The 18,016-nt window shown below is 44.0% G+C and overlaps 1 protein-coding gene across 2 annotated transcripts in view; it reads right to left on the bottom strand.

Annotated features, from left to right (window-relative positions):
• Nucleotides 1–9,621, bottom strand: part of GCLC (glutamate-cysteine ligase catalytic subunit) — a 33,332-nt gene extending 23,711 nt beyond the window's left edge. For both annotated transcript variants that reach the window (XM_026034280.1, XM_026034281.1), the window contains exon 1: nt 9,454–9,621. In XM_026034280.1, coding sequence (XP_025890065.1) covers nt 9,454–9,603 — 150 coding nt within the window. In that variant the 5' untranslated portion in view covers nt 9,604–9,621. The remainder of the gene's footprint in view (nt 1–9,453) is intronic.
• Nucleotides 9,622–18,016: the final 8,395 nt, after the last annotated feature.

Below are 18,016 nucleotides of genomic sequence, written 5' to 3'. Positions count from 1 at the left end.
AGCGCCATCTTCGGCTCCGCTGATCCCCCCGGTGGGCACGAGCTGGCCCAGGGCTGGCAGAAACACCGTGGACGCCTCATCAGGAGGAGGAACAGCTTTGCCAGAGAGGCTGCTAAAGGAAACCTGCAAATCCACATACAGCGTAAGCCTAGAATGCGTTTAATTCTGGAGTGTTTTAAAGAGTCTTTGTACAAAAAGACTTTGAGTAAATCAGACTGCCCTGGCTGGACATTTGGGAAGCAAGGAATGCTGTGATGTTCAAGGGCAAGTGCAGGGTCCTGTACCTAGTGAGGAAAAGGGGAAAAAAAAAAAAAAAAAAAAACGCCGCTGCACAGTTGGGGACTGGAGAGCAGCTCTGTGGAGAAGGACCACAGGGTTCTGGTAGACAACAAGCCACCGAAGTGCCCTTGTGGCCAAGAAGGCCAATGGGATCCTGGAGTGCATTAGGAGGAACATTGCGAGCAGGTGATCCTGCCCCTCCACTCAGCTCTGGTGAGGCCACGTCTGGAGTATTGTGTGCAGTGCTGAGCTACGAAGGACAGGAGGGACGTGGAGCTACTGCAGAGTCCAACACAGGGCTATAAAGACAGTGAGGAGACTGGGCCATCTCCCATGAGGAAAGGCTGAGCGACCTGGGCCTGTTCAGCTTGGAGAGGAGAGGAGAGGACTGAGAGATAGAATCTTACCAATGTGTACCAGCATCCTAAGGGAGGGTATCAAGAGGATGGGGCCAGACYTTCCAGTGGTGGACAAGGGGCAATGGGTGTAAGTTGCAACACAGGAAGTTCCCTCTCCATGCGAGGAAAAACTTCTTCATTGTGAGGGTGATGGAGCCCTGGAACAGGCTGCCCAGGGAGGTGGTGGAATCTCTGGAGACCTTCCAAACCTGCCTGGATGCCACCCTGTGCCATTCGCTCTGGGGGTCCCTGCTGGAGCAGGGGGGTTGGACTAGATGATCTCTAGAGGTCCCCTCCAACCTCAGTCATTCTGTGATTCACCCAAGAGCCAACAGAAAGAATGACTATTCTTTACAAGAATACTAGTTAAAAATTCTTTGAGTAGTTATTCTATTTCTAGTCTTCCTTCCTTTGAACCACTGACCTGTCATGTTCTGCGACTACATAACACTTCCAGATGATTTTTACTCAACTGCCTTATCTTCTAGGAAAGCGGCGTTACACAATAGCTTGTTGGCAGGACACTACCTAGAACGGTAGTATTTCGTTTGGCAGAACTATTTTGCAGTTGCCTAGAGATGAAATTCAAGTCTTCTGAAAATTCCTTAATGTCAAAATCTCTAAGTCCAAGTGCACGCCAGACCTTGAATTACCCTCTGCTGAAGAGCGGCCAAGCCACTTTTTACATATTAAGCCCAATACTTGTACTGAATTTGCCCAGCAGTGGAAAGACAATTGTCTTCTGGAAAACAGTAAGCATGTTTAAAGCTGCATTTAAATTCAAGAGTTCACGCTGTTTTATTTGACCAAAACTACATGTATTCTTTCTGCATAAGACACACAACTTAGAGCTGAGAAAATATCAGTCAAGCAACTCTTCAATAGCAGCTCTAAAAAGTAAGAATGTAAATGAAAGTAACTCACATGTCCCACACTGAACCTCTGTCCATATACTTGCCTTTTGTAGTGGTCTTCCTTCCAAGATGAAAATCCCACTTCACACACAATTAAAACCATTATTTTGTTCCTAGTGTATTCAGCACGTCTAGCATGTGAGTGGAAAACCTCTGCTCCAGCATGTTACGCAAATGCTTTTACCATACTCATAGTATTTGCCCTGAGGTATTTCTGTTTTAGTGGTATGTCACGTATATAAAAAGCCAAGTAAAAGTACAGTCTTACATTTTGGAAAACACAGAAGTACAGTGCTGAAGGGCCTGATAGTGTATAACAGAGAAAAATAAGAATTATCTGAAAAGGAACTGTTTTTGAGAAGAGCGGGCACCCTTGTACGTACACACTCTCTGCCTTTTCCTTCAGGGAAGGAGACCGCAGAGACTGTTCTCTGCATTCATCTTCTACCACGCTCTGAGATTTCCACCGAACATTTAAAAAATAACCAAAAATGATTCATGGACCACTACTGTTTCCAAAAGAAAATCTTACTAATATTTCCTTTGCATAACTGTGAGATGCCATACTGATACCAGTGTTTTCACAGTGCAAATACTGCTGGAAGTAAATGGAGTGATACTTGGAGTGACCTAATGTCTGATTATCAGAGGTTCCTTTCTATGTACTTTCCCTTTGACCTGCAGGTTTATAAAAGCCTGAAGATTCTCCTTCAGCACCAAACAAGATCACGTTGCTTCTGTTTATTATTACCAAAAGCCAACACAACACTTGATAAAAATCTTTTCATGTAGCATACCTCATATATTTACATAAAAACTAGAATGTAAAATTCAGTAAACTTCGGAGCCCCCCAAAAAGATTTCAGTAGCTTATTATGCTCTGATACATAAAAAAAATATTTTGCCATTTATTGGTCATCTAATATATYGTTTAAATGCCATGCATCATTAAGCTGGTGTTTTACACAACTATAAAGTCTTAATAATCTGACTGCTCATTAGAGAGTCCTCCTACAAGCTTTCAGTGGTAACATGGAAAAGTAGATTTTATTTTGCATATACATGTACTTGGGATACATGTGAAGTGTAACGTCAGAGTTTTCTAATGCAGTTATCACCTCTGCACTGCTGTGGTGAAACAGCCACAGTCCATAACGTAGCTTCAGTGACAGGTTTAACAGGCCCAGAAGGGGGTCTAGCCCTTGGGGGAGGCAAGAGTAGGAGGAAAACCACCACRGAGACACAGCACAAGGCAGCTTCCCATGCATCTTCAGCAAGCCCCAAACCACTTAACCGCTCAGGTCAGAGCATGTCTATGCTAGCGATATTACAACAGGTTTTTTCTGCCCTAGGAAGAAGTTTTAAAACGTCCTACCAACAGCAAAACCAAGAATTAAATGMGTTTCTCAAGTTTCTTAATTTTGACCATACATATTCAAAGCTGCTAATTCAGAAAAGAATTTATGTGCTCCAGYTCTCTTTAAACAGACCTGCAAAAATCACATTCTAAAAAACAAAAGAATGCTAATGCTTTCATTGACAGCAAATAGAAAAATGAGAAACTTTTATGCCATCTTAAAGAGTATTGCAGACAGGGACAAAAATTAAGGGTCTGCTGTGGCTCTTGGCTAATAAAACCAGCCCCAGTTGAGTGGTCCTGCCCATTCCCCCTCCTTTTTGCCTGCATCAGGACTGCAGATTTTGTTCTTTTGCATGTGATACAGCCTGACTAAAGGATGTCCTGTGCAGCGCACACCGCAAACCAGGAAGCAGGGTTATTGAAAGCTAAATCTAGAGATTAAAACCATTTGCATGTATGTAAAGAACAAAATGTAGCACATCAAAGAACAACGGATCTCTTCTTTAACCGTTGTACTGCACAATATGAAAGATAATACTGTTAAAAAGAGGACTAGGATAGTGTTAGACTTCCACAGAAAAGCATGAATTTAAGAGACGCACTTAGAATTGTTAGATTTAAAAGAAAAATTATTATTTAACTATCAAACAAGATGCTGTTTCTAATTAGCCTCTTGCATCAGAAAGTAAGAGAAAGCTTTCCTGTACTCATCCTTCTTCCTCAATCTTTCAAGCACTGTTAACTGAAATAACATATCTGCACAGCAAGGAGAAGAGGAAATCCTGTGGCAAAAGAGGAATTATGATGGATTAATAAATAAATTAAAAAAAAAACCCACAGAACGTTACAATAATTAGATATGCATTGAAGGTAAAAAGTTTACCGTGAGCAGAATATTTCCCTACCAAATGTTCAAATAGTAGATAATGAAAGCCTCTCTGCTCTCGAGGTCTAATATTGGAGAAGAAATCTGTGGATACCATGGGGTAGGTCACTATTTGTTACAAATTTTAGCTTCTTGTTTTCTTGTATCCCCCATCCAACATCCCCACTCCCCTTCCCCACAAAAAAAAACACAAAACAAACAAACAAAAACCAAAATCTGAGCAGTCCCAGGGCAGGTCTGCATTGTATTTTCCGTGAGATTAGAAAGACCACGGTGAGCTCAGCACTACCATTTACAGACAGTAGCAACATTCACTACCCCAAGGCAGGTTGGGGCTATTTCTGCACTACAGTCTACGAATATCTTATGATCTGTCCACAGGAGAACTGAGGAAGRCAGTTAAAGCAAAATAATCAAGTCCCTAGGGATGGAGGTTAACACATCAGACATATTTTGAATGGTAGAGGCTTTAGATGCAATTTAGCTTAGGCTTTTCCTTCGAATGCTAATAAGGGGGCTTAAGGGGCTGGGTAGAAAAAGCAGTTTCACGACCAGCAGACAAAGCATCCAGAGAAGGGACCGCAGCCAACAGGAGAAAACCCATCAAGGGCACCTACCTTGTTCAAATCAAGATTTAAGGAGGTTTATTTGCAGGCACCACTGAGGTCATTTAGAGGGCTCTGCACCTCAAGCAGTGTCAGCTGATGCATTGACATCGCACCTTCAAAGCCAACCAAGAGCCTCGAGGAGACCCAGCAGCTACACAGGCACAAAAGGAGCACCACATCTGTGAGTAAACAGCATCACTGTCCCCTTCGGGACCCAAACAGAGCTCAGGGACAAAGCACGAGCAAGCACACACGTGACAAGTGACCAGCCCTCTCTCGAGGGCCGCTCTTGAGCACATCAATCAAGAGAGCTACCACTGAAAYGCAGCCACTCGTGCTGCACTTGGCAGGGAGCCTTGTGAGGAACTTCTGCATGGCAGGAATTCAGAAATGCACTCACTTTGGGGAATCCAGTGGAAGGGCACACGCTAGGGGTGACTGCCTTAACGTGATGAGAGCACAAACATAAAATACACACACAAATCTGTAAGATTTGAAGCTACTTTTGTGTTTTTATTAAGCTTGGCCTTCCAGCGAACAGCTAAAACAACAACAGTAAAATGCAACTTATGCCCAGCAACCTGTTGCTGCAGCCAGTGAGACCAGCACCAGCCAGGCTGTGGTGCTGGTCTCACTGGCTGCAGCAACAAGCCCAACCTGTAGAGTGGACAGTTGCTACTACTAATTAGCTGCCCCACTCAAAATAATTTCTAACCATCAGAGCATAATTTTGATGAGTAGCTCGTAACTTGAACTTTTTTAAAAAACAACTTACTATTGCCAGCTAGGAAAATAAAAACAGAAAACGAGTAAGTAGCTGGATTTACAAAATACGCAATTAAAAGCTAGTTAAGAAAGTTCCAGCTGAAGGCTAAAGAAACCCCAGATGAGCCACTCTGAAGCTGTCTGCCTAAGGGGCTTGCATAGAGGGGCACATATCCTGCAGCATGTGAATTTTTTAAAGCACTTTGATTAAAAACAAACCACAGACACACGCACATCCATGAACTGCCTATTCTTGTCATCCACGTGTCTGTCTTGGCAGGGTATTCTGTGTCGTGGTACATCTGGACTTTGTAAAGTAAGAAATGATTTGCTATTTTTCCTTTCCATTAGCTTACCCCAAATTCTCGTACAATGGGAAGAGATGAACAGCTCTCCTGTACACCACGATACCCTCTGAACTTAGCTCTTCTTACCACAGAAGATGAGGCTTTTCTCATCACTACACTACATAAATTCTCCCTTGCATTCATTTTTTGTCTCCCTTTTGTCTCCCTCCTTTCTTATCTTTTAGAGAAGGGGCAACCAAAATTTCACCTGTGTTTTTACAGACAGGAGCTACACAGCAGGCCACCTGGACTCGTCACCCTAGACATTGATTCTGGTTTTACAGGAGCAGGAGTCATTAAAGGAGTCATTAAAGTCATTCAAACCACACACCTGAACCCAGATCAATTTCCTTAAGTTGCAACAATTATTTTACCAGTCTGAAATTCTGCAGACACTAACTCAGGTTTCACTGTTGATACCAGTTTCACATCCTTGCTGCCCTGAAAAAGCACAGAGGCCATGAACATCAGTAATATAGCAGCACTGCAGCTTGGTCCCTAGAAAGAACCGAGYGAAAGGAGAGGGATTTTCACAGAGCAGCCTTTCATTAGGAAAAAGGAGAAGAGGCTTTAGAGCGAATCATGCATCGCCAGAGGCCACACAAGAAACCCACGGCTGCTCTTCTCGTGGCCTCCGAGAAGGGCAGCTTTGCTTCTTGCAGCAGGAGCTGCTGAGCAGCAGATACTCAAGTTAACTCATCACAAACCCAACTCTTTCATTCCTTTGACTTGCAGCCAGCGCGGTGGCACATTTCTCACCCTGCCTCATTCAGTTAGCTGTCAAACCTATTTTCGAGGCCTCCAAAATTCACTTCAAGTCCCCATGAAGGAGGGAGACCCTTTAAAGGCTGAACACGCTGCGCTGTGTGCGCTGAGCCACAACACTGGCCGTGGCAGGACCGGCATGCAACAGAAGGGTCACTATGTCCAGTTTCTCCAAACAAGGTCGGGTGAATCACATTGTTGTTTCATTCATACACACTTCCAAATAAAATCATCATCTTCTGTTTATTCTTTCTTTCTGTCCTCCCCCTTCATTTTTTTTTTTTTAATTTCAAATGGATCTCTCTCTGTTTTTCCTTTCCCATCATTTTCATGGGCAGAAGCAGCTTCTCCTTGTTCTTTATTATATCCCCTTCTTTTTTTTTTTTCCTATTTCCAGTTTATCAGCTAGAAGATGCAATTGCCAGGCAAGAAGCCCTGACCAGTGCCAGAGATGGGCAAGACACTCGCTCATGAGAGAGCTTTCCAGGAGAAAAAGCAGGAAGCAGCYGAACAGCCTTTGCTTTACTGTCAGGAACACCTGAAAACTGCTCCCGCTGCCATGGAGCGCCTGCCCGAGCTACCTGCTTGCTCTCCCTGCTCTTTTGTGCCTCTGCTGCACACACACGAGCTCCAGGACTTCCACCCTGAAATAAAACACAAACGTGAGCACAGAGCGTCGGATGGGAGAGAAAGATGACACAAGGAAAATGCGAGACAACGGTGGTGTGGAGCACAGAGATGTCTCCCTGGAGTATCTAGCACACAGACAAATTTTGGGGGTAATAAGGAGGATAACAAGAAGGGTGCTGCTGAGGGAAGATGAGGTTCTGCTGCGAGTGACTCCTGTTCTCCACAGCGAGGAGAAGACTGGCACAGAGGAGCCAACTGTCCGCTTGAAAATAAGCGAGGCAGAAGGATGATGAAGAGGCAGAGGACCTTTACCTGCGGATGCAGGAACAAAGTGTCCTTTAGGATGTTCCCTAGACAAGTCTTACTCTTTTACATTGGCATCTGAGGACCTTCTTTTTGCTGCAAGGCTTGACAGTTGCCTGTGAGAGACTTACAGGAAGCAAACAGCCCAAAACAACCACCCTGAAAAAAAATAAATAAATCATGGAATCATAATGGTTGGAAAGGACCTTCGAGATTATCAAATCCAACTAAATAAAAAAGGCAAGAGCAATTTATCTCCTCGAGTTCTCCTAATCCTGAAAACAGGAAGATAGCTTATTTCCCCGGGAGGCAGCAGAACCCATGTTTTGACTTCTGCAGCTCCRCAGTCGGGGCAATGGGAGCCGTGGGGCTCTGGCGACGGCTGCTGCGTCGCAGCAAGGGCCACCGCGCTGCTCCCAACAGCGGCRCCTCGTGACGTGTGTGAGGGTCCCCCTCACTTCCATGGAGGGTCCAGGCAGCGGAATCTGTCGTGGATTACAGCTCGCTCTGCCCAGAAAGGCGAGCTCTGTATGTGCCAAGTACATTTTTATTCCTTCAGAGGCMTCCCTTAAAAACTAAGTACAGAAATGTATCTTTCATCAAATCTGGTCTCAGAAAYATCTTCTGAACAAAACAGTGATCTCACTTATTCTGATTTCATCACCAACATTAATGCGAGGGCTGTCATCTCYCTTACTGATTTTTATCTTCAAGAGTTTTTCAGACTATAAAACACCCCTCAGGCTATGACTTCCTCTATGAAGGTCACACAAGGCTTTTTTTAAAAACTGTACAGCTGGTTGATTTACCTTAAGCTGCAGARAAGTGTGACACCCCTTTCTAATAGCTAGATACCTGAAAGGAGAAAACTAACATTGCTTTTCCCCACTGGTCTATCCACAAAGCAGCTGAGGTAAGTTATGGAGATGGGCACATCTTCTGTTTGTACAACAAGAGCAGACTGGCAGCAAGTATCCGGTACATTAACATGCTCCTAAGTTTGGTGTTATTTAAGAAATTGCATAATAAAGACAAGTTGCCACACCTGAGGTGATTACCATTTGCTAAAACACGGGGTAGATGAACAGTGTTACTCAGCTTCCTCTAAATATTTACAGGCATTTCAAACACAGCTCTTAATTCCTTGTCAGGCACCATCCTGCTCTTAAAAATCTGCATCTGGACCCTAAACATGGCAAAACCAACKGGAGCTTCTTCCARAGGGCAACGTGGCGGGTACGAGGCSCTGGTGCAGGCAGCTCCCGCGCCAGGGCAGCACCAGGCCGGGCAGGGCAGCGCTGCGGGTCTGCGGAGGTGACCCAGCACCGCGGGTCTGCCACCCCAAGGGCCATTTCTGCTGTCCCCTTGGCCCACGCGGCCCGGCCACCTGCCCTGCGCTCCCGCCACGGCCCGCGGGAGCCCGTGGGGACACCCGGGAGCTCCGCGGAGGAGAACGGCTGTCCTGGAGGGCAGAACGGGAGAAGGTTTCCTGTCGGTTTAGCCTCCCGGGCCTGCGTGGCCAGAGCCAGCGYGAGGCAGGCAGCGAAACCACGAGCCCCGGGCAAGGAGCGGGAAGCCCGAGCTGCACTCGGGGAGCAGCCTCGGCCGCATCCTGAGCCCCACGCGGGGAACAGGGGAGCGCAAACGGARACGCCAGCCCTGCGCGTTAGAGATCCCCGAGGAACCCCCCAGGTCTCGGCGCAAGGGGGGACACCCCGGTCGCCCTCCTCCTGCGAGGGACCCGTGGGAGCCGAAGGGGCCCCGCGCGCGCCGCAGCGGCCGCCCGCTGCCCCTTCCCCACGGCACGGGCCGGGACGAGGGGCGCCACCGGGACACGGACACGCCACGCGTGGACGCACGTACATACATGTATGTGTATGTATGTACGCGTGTGGGCAGCTCGGGCTCTTCCACGAGCGCCCGCGGCCCCGGTGACCACCCGGGCGATCCCTCGAGGTGCCTCCCCGCCGGTGCCGAGCCCGGCACGCGCAGCGGGGCCCGGCTCCCGGGCAGCATCTCCCGCCCCGGCTCCCGCTCCGGCACCTCCGCGCTCCAACACCGGGTCGGGGCGGGGGGGGGGGGGGGGGATTGTGGCGACGGCGCAGAGATTATTTTAGCGTCAGAAATAAATAACTAACGGATAATAATAATGAAAAAAGGCACAAGGCGGCGCTCCCCGGGCCGGGCGCCGCGCTCACCTCGTCGCCCCACTTGAGCACGTCCTTGTGTCGGTCGCGCAGCGCGCGGTAGATGTGCAGGAACTGGAGGATGCCGTGCGCGCGCACGTGCGCCGCGTGCCGCCGCGTCTGCTCCCAGCTCAGCGGCGAGCCCTGCGACAGCAGCCCCATGGCGATGGCGACGGGGATGGCTGTGCGGGAGCGCGGCCGCCAACGGGCCCGGCGCGGCCGCACGTGACGGTGGCGGCGGCGTCAGCCCGTGACTCAGCACTTTCCGCCGCCAGGCTCCGCCCCGGGAGCCTCCGTCGCCGCCGCCGCCCGCCCCTTCCCGCCGCCGGGGCCGCGCGGCCCCGGCGGCGGGAAGGGGCGGGCGGCGGCGGCGGCGACGACAACCACGACGACGACGCGAAACCGAGCGAAGCAGAAGAGAAGAAGGGGAAATAACATGAAATGAAATGAAATGAAGTGAAATAAAATGATAAAATGGCTTCTGCGGGTGTTTTYGGTGGCGGGAGTGCGGGTGTTTTCGGGTGCTGGGCCCCGCCGCGAGCGTGGGTGGCTCTGCCCAGGGAAGGCACCAGGCTGGGAGTGTGTTTGTGTGTGTGGGGGGGGCGTTATTCTGGTGATTAGTTGGTTGCTAACTAGTACTGGTAGTTTAGTGCTAGTGCTTGTCGAGTGCTAGAGTACCAGTGCTCATAGAGTACTAGCAGTCATAGTACTCATAGAGTACCAATACTCAGCAGTGCTGTGTAGTACTAGTGGTCACTAGTACTCATAGAGTATGTGTTCTAGTACTCATAGAGCACTCATACTAGTGTTCTAGTACTCAGAGCAGTCATAGAGTACTCATAGAGCACTGGTGTTCATAGAGTACTCTAGAGTACTAGTACTCATAGAGTAATGCAAAATGAGAATGAATAAAAATGAAAAGAAAAAAGAATGAATAGAAATAAATGAATAATATAAATAAATTATATGAGTTAAATAAATAAATAGACTAAGTGGGAAAATGCTGTTTGGTTTAGATTTGGTACCCAGTAGAACAACATCAGCACTGTTGAAAACGTCTTCTGAATGAAGAGAAAGGAATAGGCAGAATAAGAGGGCCTGAAGAAAGGCTCCCGCTTCCCTGGAGCCCTTTGTAGCCCCCACGGAAGGTGGGGGATGTAGGTGGGTTTGCAGAGCACACCACGAAATTCGTGGTGCTGGAACTCTGGTTTTGCAGCACCTGCGCTTGCCTCTTGCTCACAGGCCTGTGTGAGGAGCAAAGCAAAGTTAAATCGGTGGAATATTTGATTTGGGGCATTGCCTGCTTATGGATGAATTAGATATTTCATTAACTGAATAACTGAGTGGGCAAAAGCTGCCCAGCTGCCCTCTTTCCGTTGTATGAGGTGCCCCAAGAACAAAGGAAGCTCCTTGCACGTTAACACAACAAACCTGAAGTGCCTTAGTTGAAAATATTAAAGTAAAACCACTTGGAAGTAAAATGTTCCATACCTTGGTTGTTTTGTTTGATGGCTTGAGTTGCTATGGCAAGGGCAGCCTTGACAAAAGACATTCTAACAAGAACAAGCACTAAGGTTAAAATTACAAGCTGATGTTTTTTTCTGTAATATTCTACATTTAGGGACTGGTGACTTTTTTAAGATTCCTCTTTTTAGCTAAAATTTTCATGGCTGATGTCTGCTGCAAGCAGTTCTGTTAGAGTTGATACTGCTGCAGATCTGGAGATGGCTTGTTGAGCTTGTGTGAAAGAGGAAACGAAAACTATCCTTTTCATTTATTAAAAAAAAAAAAATCCCATGGTATTTTTCAATTTCCAAATTCAGGAAGTCAGCAGGGGTGGGATGAAGTGTTGCTCTTGTGCAAAAGCCACGTCCCACTTGGTTCTGGTCTCACAGGGACAGAGCCACTTTTTGCACTACCTGACCTACTTGAGGAGAGCTGCTCCAAAGGATAATGATTCATACCACGGTGATACCACCCCAGTGCCCGACCTCRGGTTTCCCACAGCTTCAATGTCCAGCTGCAGCAGCCGAGAAGCCCCAGCAGTGACAAGTGCTTGTAGCTGCTGCCTAAAAGTGGCTTTTTTCCCAGCTCTGTTGACCCCTTCCCATGTCCTCTTGGGACAGTCAAGTCTGGTTTGATAKAAACGTTGTTGTATCAGAGTCAGCTTTCCTTGTCTCATGAAGCTAACAGAGCCCACCCGGGTTATTTAGGGTTCTTGCTTGTGGTTCATCAGGCTGACAGCGCACTACGTTGCTGAGGGAAAGCACTACTCTTTGGAAAGAACCAAGTTTTTGGAAGATCCCTGCTGCTTTTAGCGTGCTGTGGTTAACTATAATCATTCTGTACTTTTTTAGCCCAATATGCAAAATCCCCAAACTGAGATGAGCTTTATTACAATGCAGGGTGCTGCTAAGAGATCTGTAGTGTCTAGCTAGCCACTCATAGTACTCTTTATACCGGGCTTTAAAAGTGCCTTTTCAGTATCTGTCTTTCTGCACATTTATACTACGTTTATTCTCCTGTTATTTCAGTACCATTATCTGCTGTTTTTCTTTTCTACAGTTCACGTGCACTTTGTAGCCTTATGAACTAGAAAACTAGTACTCTGTTGATAAGAGAAACCCAAGATATTTCCCTTCTCTACCAGTAGAACTGATAAAAATTTTGGCTATGTTTTCTCACATCGTAATCTTTAGCATAACAGAGTGACAAGTCRGTTTTGTTTATGAGGTGTTTGCCATCTTCAGCTGAAGTTTTTTTCTGCCTTCAGTTCTAAACATGTGTATTCTGACAGTACCAGAGTATATATATTTATATGTGTATTTTTTTTTCCTTTTCCTAAAGGACTGTGGCGTGGAGGAGGAGTATCAGCCATTGTAAGGCTGTCAACATGAATTGTAGAAATGCTCATTTATGCATAATATGGAATCTGACCTCAGGGGGTGCACAAATATTGCATATATATATGCATATGTGCAGAATGGTATGTAATTATTTCCAGTACACTCAGTGTCAAAGAAGGATTGCCGAGCATTCAGGCATTACATTTGATAATTGAATTAGTTTAGGTGTATATCAACTTTCTAGACCTGAGAGCTCACTGTTTTCTCTGGACAGTCCAAAGGAAAAGCTTCTTTTAGCTTCATGTTTGAGAAGAATCTTTTACTAAAAAAATTGCAATTTGCATTGCTCTTTGCCTGAATTTAGCAACATGAAGCTTTTAGAATAGTAGATGCAATCCAAACTACCATTAAGCTCTCACTTTACTCTTACGAGATCTATTTTATAACTAGGCCATACCGCTTTCCTTAATTCTTTATCTCATCGGTAGCTGCTCTTCAGGCCCAACTAGGGACTGTTACTGATTCCTGAAGCTATGTCTACTGATCACACAGCAAATTTGTATTTACTTTAGAAACTAGACCAGGGAGTGTGATTTTAGTAGATTTTAAAGATGTCCTTTTTTTTCTTTTATGCTCAGTTTATGCAATTAATTTAATTAAGCTCTAATTTAATTATATATTCACATAAACAAATACRGCTTTTCATTTTTTTGTCCTCCTCTCTGTGCTCTTTTAGGACAGAAGAAGCCTTGCCTAGGATGAAAAGGAACACAAACTGTCTGCATCAAGTTATAATGTGGCAATACTGTGTTTAAAATTTTTGCCAGGTGCGATTTAGCTTCTTGTTTGTGGTGCTGTTGATACAGCATGGTGACACTAAGAAACGTCTGTGCCAGGGAGAAAATTATTTTAAGAAATGAAGTTGTACTCAAGTTACAAAATCACAACACTTTGTATAGATCTTTGCTTTGAAAACCATTGGAAAAATTGTCGTCAATTGAATGAATAGATGAAATTGAGTGGGGATCTAGAACAGCTTTTCCAATATCTTCTTCCAAAAGGAGAAAAACCTGTGTACTTTTAGGCCAGTGGCACTGAGTCTATGGAAAAAAAAAATTATATGTCATGGAACCTGCAGTRCTGAAGATGTGACCTTAAGGGTCGTGTATGTTCCTATCTTTCTAGCAACTCCAGTGAGAATAACCTGCCTTATCTTTTGTGTATCTGCAAAGCAGTTAAAATCAGCTGCCACTAAATCCAAATTGAGCAACTCACTCTCCAAATGTGGAATATACCCAATTGGAAACATGAAAGATCTGTATAACTGCAGTGGGACTACTCCTACAGAGTGCTTTCTTTTACAGGCTGTCATTACAAGTAAAAAGTACAAGTCTTATGATGAGGCTRTTATTACAGGGAAGAAAGAAAGGTTTGTCTTTCTTCATGAATAATCTGAAAAAAATGCGTGGAGTAGCATTGTTCAAGGTGACTGTTGAGTTGGTGTTATGTAATTCTGGGAATAAATTCACGTGAGTTCAGTTGGAACAATCCACTTCGAAAGATTCAGAGTAACGTATTTGGTAGAAAAAAAGCACAAAACATTGTATTTTCTGATGAAATTTATATTTTTCCAGATGTGTAATTATTTCAGAGAAAGCTGTGATACTGAATGCCCTCCTAGCTAACTTGTCAATTAGTGAGTGAAATACCATTGTGACTTCTTCATATTGCCTTAAATCTCTTCTTTTTCTTGTCCATAGCCTGTTGCCTCTCCACCTGATGTATTGAAAATGTAGGATTAAATGTGTCATGAGTCTGAGTGGCACATTTTTAATTTTTGTGGGATATTTATTCCTACTGTCGGTTTTTAGCTTGAAGGAGCTTATATGCTTCAATGGGAATGTTGTATACATTTCAGTGTATAAAATTTAATCCATTTATATGAAAATTGTTACTTCTTCCCCAAAAGACTTCAACTTGGATCAGTATGTTCTTTCTGCAAGGAATTTGTATTTCTAATTTCTTAGTAGCTCATATGTTCTTTCATGTGACTGTGCACAGCATATGGTTTCTGCCATACTTAATCGTGTCATGAATACCACTAGTGTTAATAGCAGAAGCTGTAGTGTGTACTAGCTGTGTATGGGGGTTGCTGAGCCACTATATCACAAGCATTGTTTTCAGCATCTTCTAAACTGGAAAATCTGAATTACAGGACTGCCTTCATGCTGTTTTTTCCCAAAGGACTGGCCTAAATTTATTATTTCCTTAATAAATCGTAACATTGTAATATACAATAAAATAAAAGAATGCTGGGTGCTCAGGAGCAAAGCAAATGCATGACTACCTCATTATCCTTTCTACATGCAAATWTATTGTCTTTAACATGTCATTTAATTCATAATGAATATCAGAAGCAATTGGGAAGGTCTCCTATCCTTCTGGAGAAGGGTAGGAGCAACAACAGAAGGCACAACCCGAACCAGGCATTATCTACAAAAGGAGATGTTACTGACAGGGAACTTTCTCGGGAGACTCGTTTCAGAGATGTGTGCAGCTTCATAAAGAAAACAGATTCTTTGATTATTTGCATAGAGGATTCCATAGGTGTTGTGTATATCACAGAATCACAGAATGTTCAAGGTTGGAAGGGACCTTTAGAGATCATCTAGTTCAACTCCCCTGCTCCAGCAGGGACACCCAGAGCATGGGGCACAGGGTGGCATCCAGGCGGGTTTKGAAGACCTCCAGAGAAGGAGACTCCACAACCTCCCTGKGCAGCCTGTTCCACTGCTCTGTCACCCTCATGGTGAAGAAGTTCTTCCTCACATGGAGATGGAACTGCCTGTGTTGCAACTTACACCCATTACCCCTTGTTCAGACACTGGACACCACTGAGAAGAGCTTGGCCCCTTCCTCCCTACATTCCCCCTTCATAAACTTATATTATGCTACATATTATGCTATATATTATACATATATATGCTAAAAGGAGACACCAAGAAGTCCTGACTCCCCGATCAACAACTTCTATCCTGAAAACAAGCTGTAGGGCCTCACTTAGTCGAATAGTAGTTGAAACATTTCCAAGTCAACCAAATCTTACTTTTCTCTTAAGCAAATGCCTTTCTTTTCCCCTGMCATATGCAAACCAAAACATGCTTATTTTGTACAAAAGAAATTTTACAGCTAGGAATGAAACRTATTTCTCTAATGGGAGAAGCAGAATTGTTAGTTAAAATGGATTAGTAACACAGCTCTTATGTGAGCTTTAACACCAGTTTTCCATCTGAAGCACTTCCCCTTTGTGACTTTGTTCATGCCATGGCAGCCTTTTGTGAGCTGCGGTTCTGTCTCCTTTAACCATTCCATATCGYTACCATGTTTCAGGTTGCAGGTGATTGATTTGCAGTGGAAATAGTCAATATTTACAAGATCACTCATTCCGTTGGCTTTTCCATGTGTTACAGGGAACCAAATGGGAATAATGCTCTTGTGTTTTAAATGGCCTGGCATACAGGTGTTCATACCTTAGATAAGACAGCAGCAGGAAACAAGACAACCTTCAGGAAGAAACTGAGATAGCAGAGTATGGGTTTGATAAGAATTATTCAGATGCTATGCTGAAAGCTTTCTAAGCCCCTAGGTAAGCCTAAGGTCTCGGATAAAATGATCTGCTTTGAACACCTAATCTCTCTGTCAAACAGAAACAGGGATGGTCACACAAAAACGTAGGCACACTTTTTATACCRCTGATCTTTTTTTTTTTTTTTCCAGAGTATTATGTCCCTAACAGTAGCTTAATCTCAAGAACTRCAACTGGTTAGAAGAACCAAGGCGRAACAGCAAATACCCTGTGGTACTTTCCACATCTGTTCCTAATAACCAGGACATCAGTCTCCTTAAAGACCAACCCACTGTTCACATGGCAAGAAGAATAACTTACAAGCTTTGGTACAATAATACTGTTTAGTAACAGCTTAATGGCTTCCATTACAAAGCTATTGAAAAACAGCCTCAAACTTCTACTGAGTGCCTTACCTTAGCTGTGTCTGACCTAGGGCTTTTGATAGCTAATGCAGAGTAATCTGTTTTCAGATATAATATTGCACCAAATRTATTTTTCAAAAATATATCAAAAATCTGGACATCAAGAGTGGAGAAAATCTTCAATAGCAAACTCTGAAGAGTCTGCAGACATCASTTACACTTTTTGCAATTCTCAAAATACCTCAAGATCTTTAATTATCAAATATTTTATCTTCTTCTGTGAGGTGTGTTGGCTACTTTGTATTGAGTACAAAGTTCTACTGAAATTCTGAAAAATGTCAACTACTGGAAATGCATTCTTCTTTTCTCTGATGAATTTGGATATTAGACAGAGATCAGTGCAATATCAAAATATTAAAAAGAAACTTTGGAAGAGAAAAACACTGAGAGGAAAAAATGAGTGTTTGTTATATGGCATCCATTGTAATTAACTGTTGTCACCATGCATAGCTCTGTGGCATTTCCTTTTAGCAGCCAAATAYCTGTCAGGGTCTCTCTCGTGGAGGGAAATCAGAAATGGTTTGGAGACTATATTTCAAAGATAAACAAAACAGAAAATGATAATGGTACCTTTTCCACAATTTCTCTAATCCCATAGAGTAATTGCTACCATTTAGAAAGCTGTACCTAAGGTTACAGCACTTTTTATTATTCTATTGTTATTTATAAAATCTCTGAGGAACTGTCAAATGGACATAATCATAAATAACTCAAGTAGAGAGGTAAATGCAAGTAGAGAGACTGAGGAGAAGAGATGCAGAGATGCTTCGGGCGGGATTCAAGATGCTTGATTTAAGTATCAAGAATAATAACTGAGGTGCCCTTTGGGAGTTCTCACAATCCATGATTTTTGGTCCGTTCCACAGCTGATGCTAAAACTGTGATCATAAAATAATTAAGACAAGCAAATAAATTTCAAAACAGTTCTACACTCCTGCATAATTCTACATGTGCTAATAACCTTGCATATTGACTTTGCACAATATTTGTGTTTCAGATGTTTATATTCACTGGTTCAGCTCAGGCTTTGTAATATATATATATATATATATATGTATATGTGCTGTTCATGTGGCGTTCATAGAGGTTTTTACTTTAAATATTTAAAGCTTAGCAGGTGAGGTAAAAGCTGGAATCCAAACTGCTTTGCATTACTAACTCCCTAAAGGCTCCATTGTTCTCGTATTTAAGGTTTATAGAAAATAATTGCCTGGTTTCTCTTCAATGCCTGTAAGTGATTATATGCTTTAAATTCTAACCCTTGCAAATACTGCCAGGAACAGCAATACAATGTCTGTGTGGTAACCCAGTTGTTCACGTCCGTATCGTTTTTAATCTTTGTCCAGATCCTCATTTCTGCCAAAGAATATATCAGATGCAAAGATAAATCCAGGGGAAATTTAACCCATGCCCTGTGTGACTTGTAATGTACTGTAATGTTTTATCACGGGAGTTGTACTTTGCTCGGTTGTGTAAAAAGGAACCGGTCTCCCTGCCAACCCACTGCCCTGCTCGGTAGTGCTGACACCAGAATTACCGGCTGTTTTGCTCTTGGGATTAGCCACCATTCACTGGCTCATTCCAAACCCAGGATCATTGGAGCAGCCTGTAGGGCCAGGGCAGGAACACCAGATGTAGTAGCTAGCCAAAAGACTCACTCCTCCCAATAATTTAGTCTA

This window comes from Nothoprocta perdicaria, unplaced genomic scaffold (assembly GCF_003342845.1).
Source record: "Nothoprocta perdicaria isolate Ctin4 unplaced genomic scaffold, notPer1 scaffold_141, whole genome shotgun sequence".
In the NCBI taxonomy this organism is placed as follows: Eukaryota; Metazoa; Chordata; class Aves; order Tinamiformes; family Tinamidae; genus Nothoprocta; species Nothoprocta perdicaria.
This window is presented reverse-complemented; position numbering and strand designations above follow the sequence as displayed.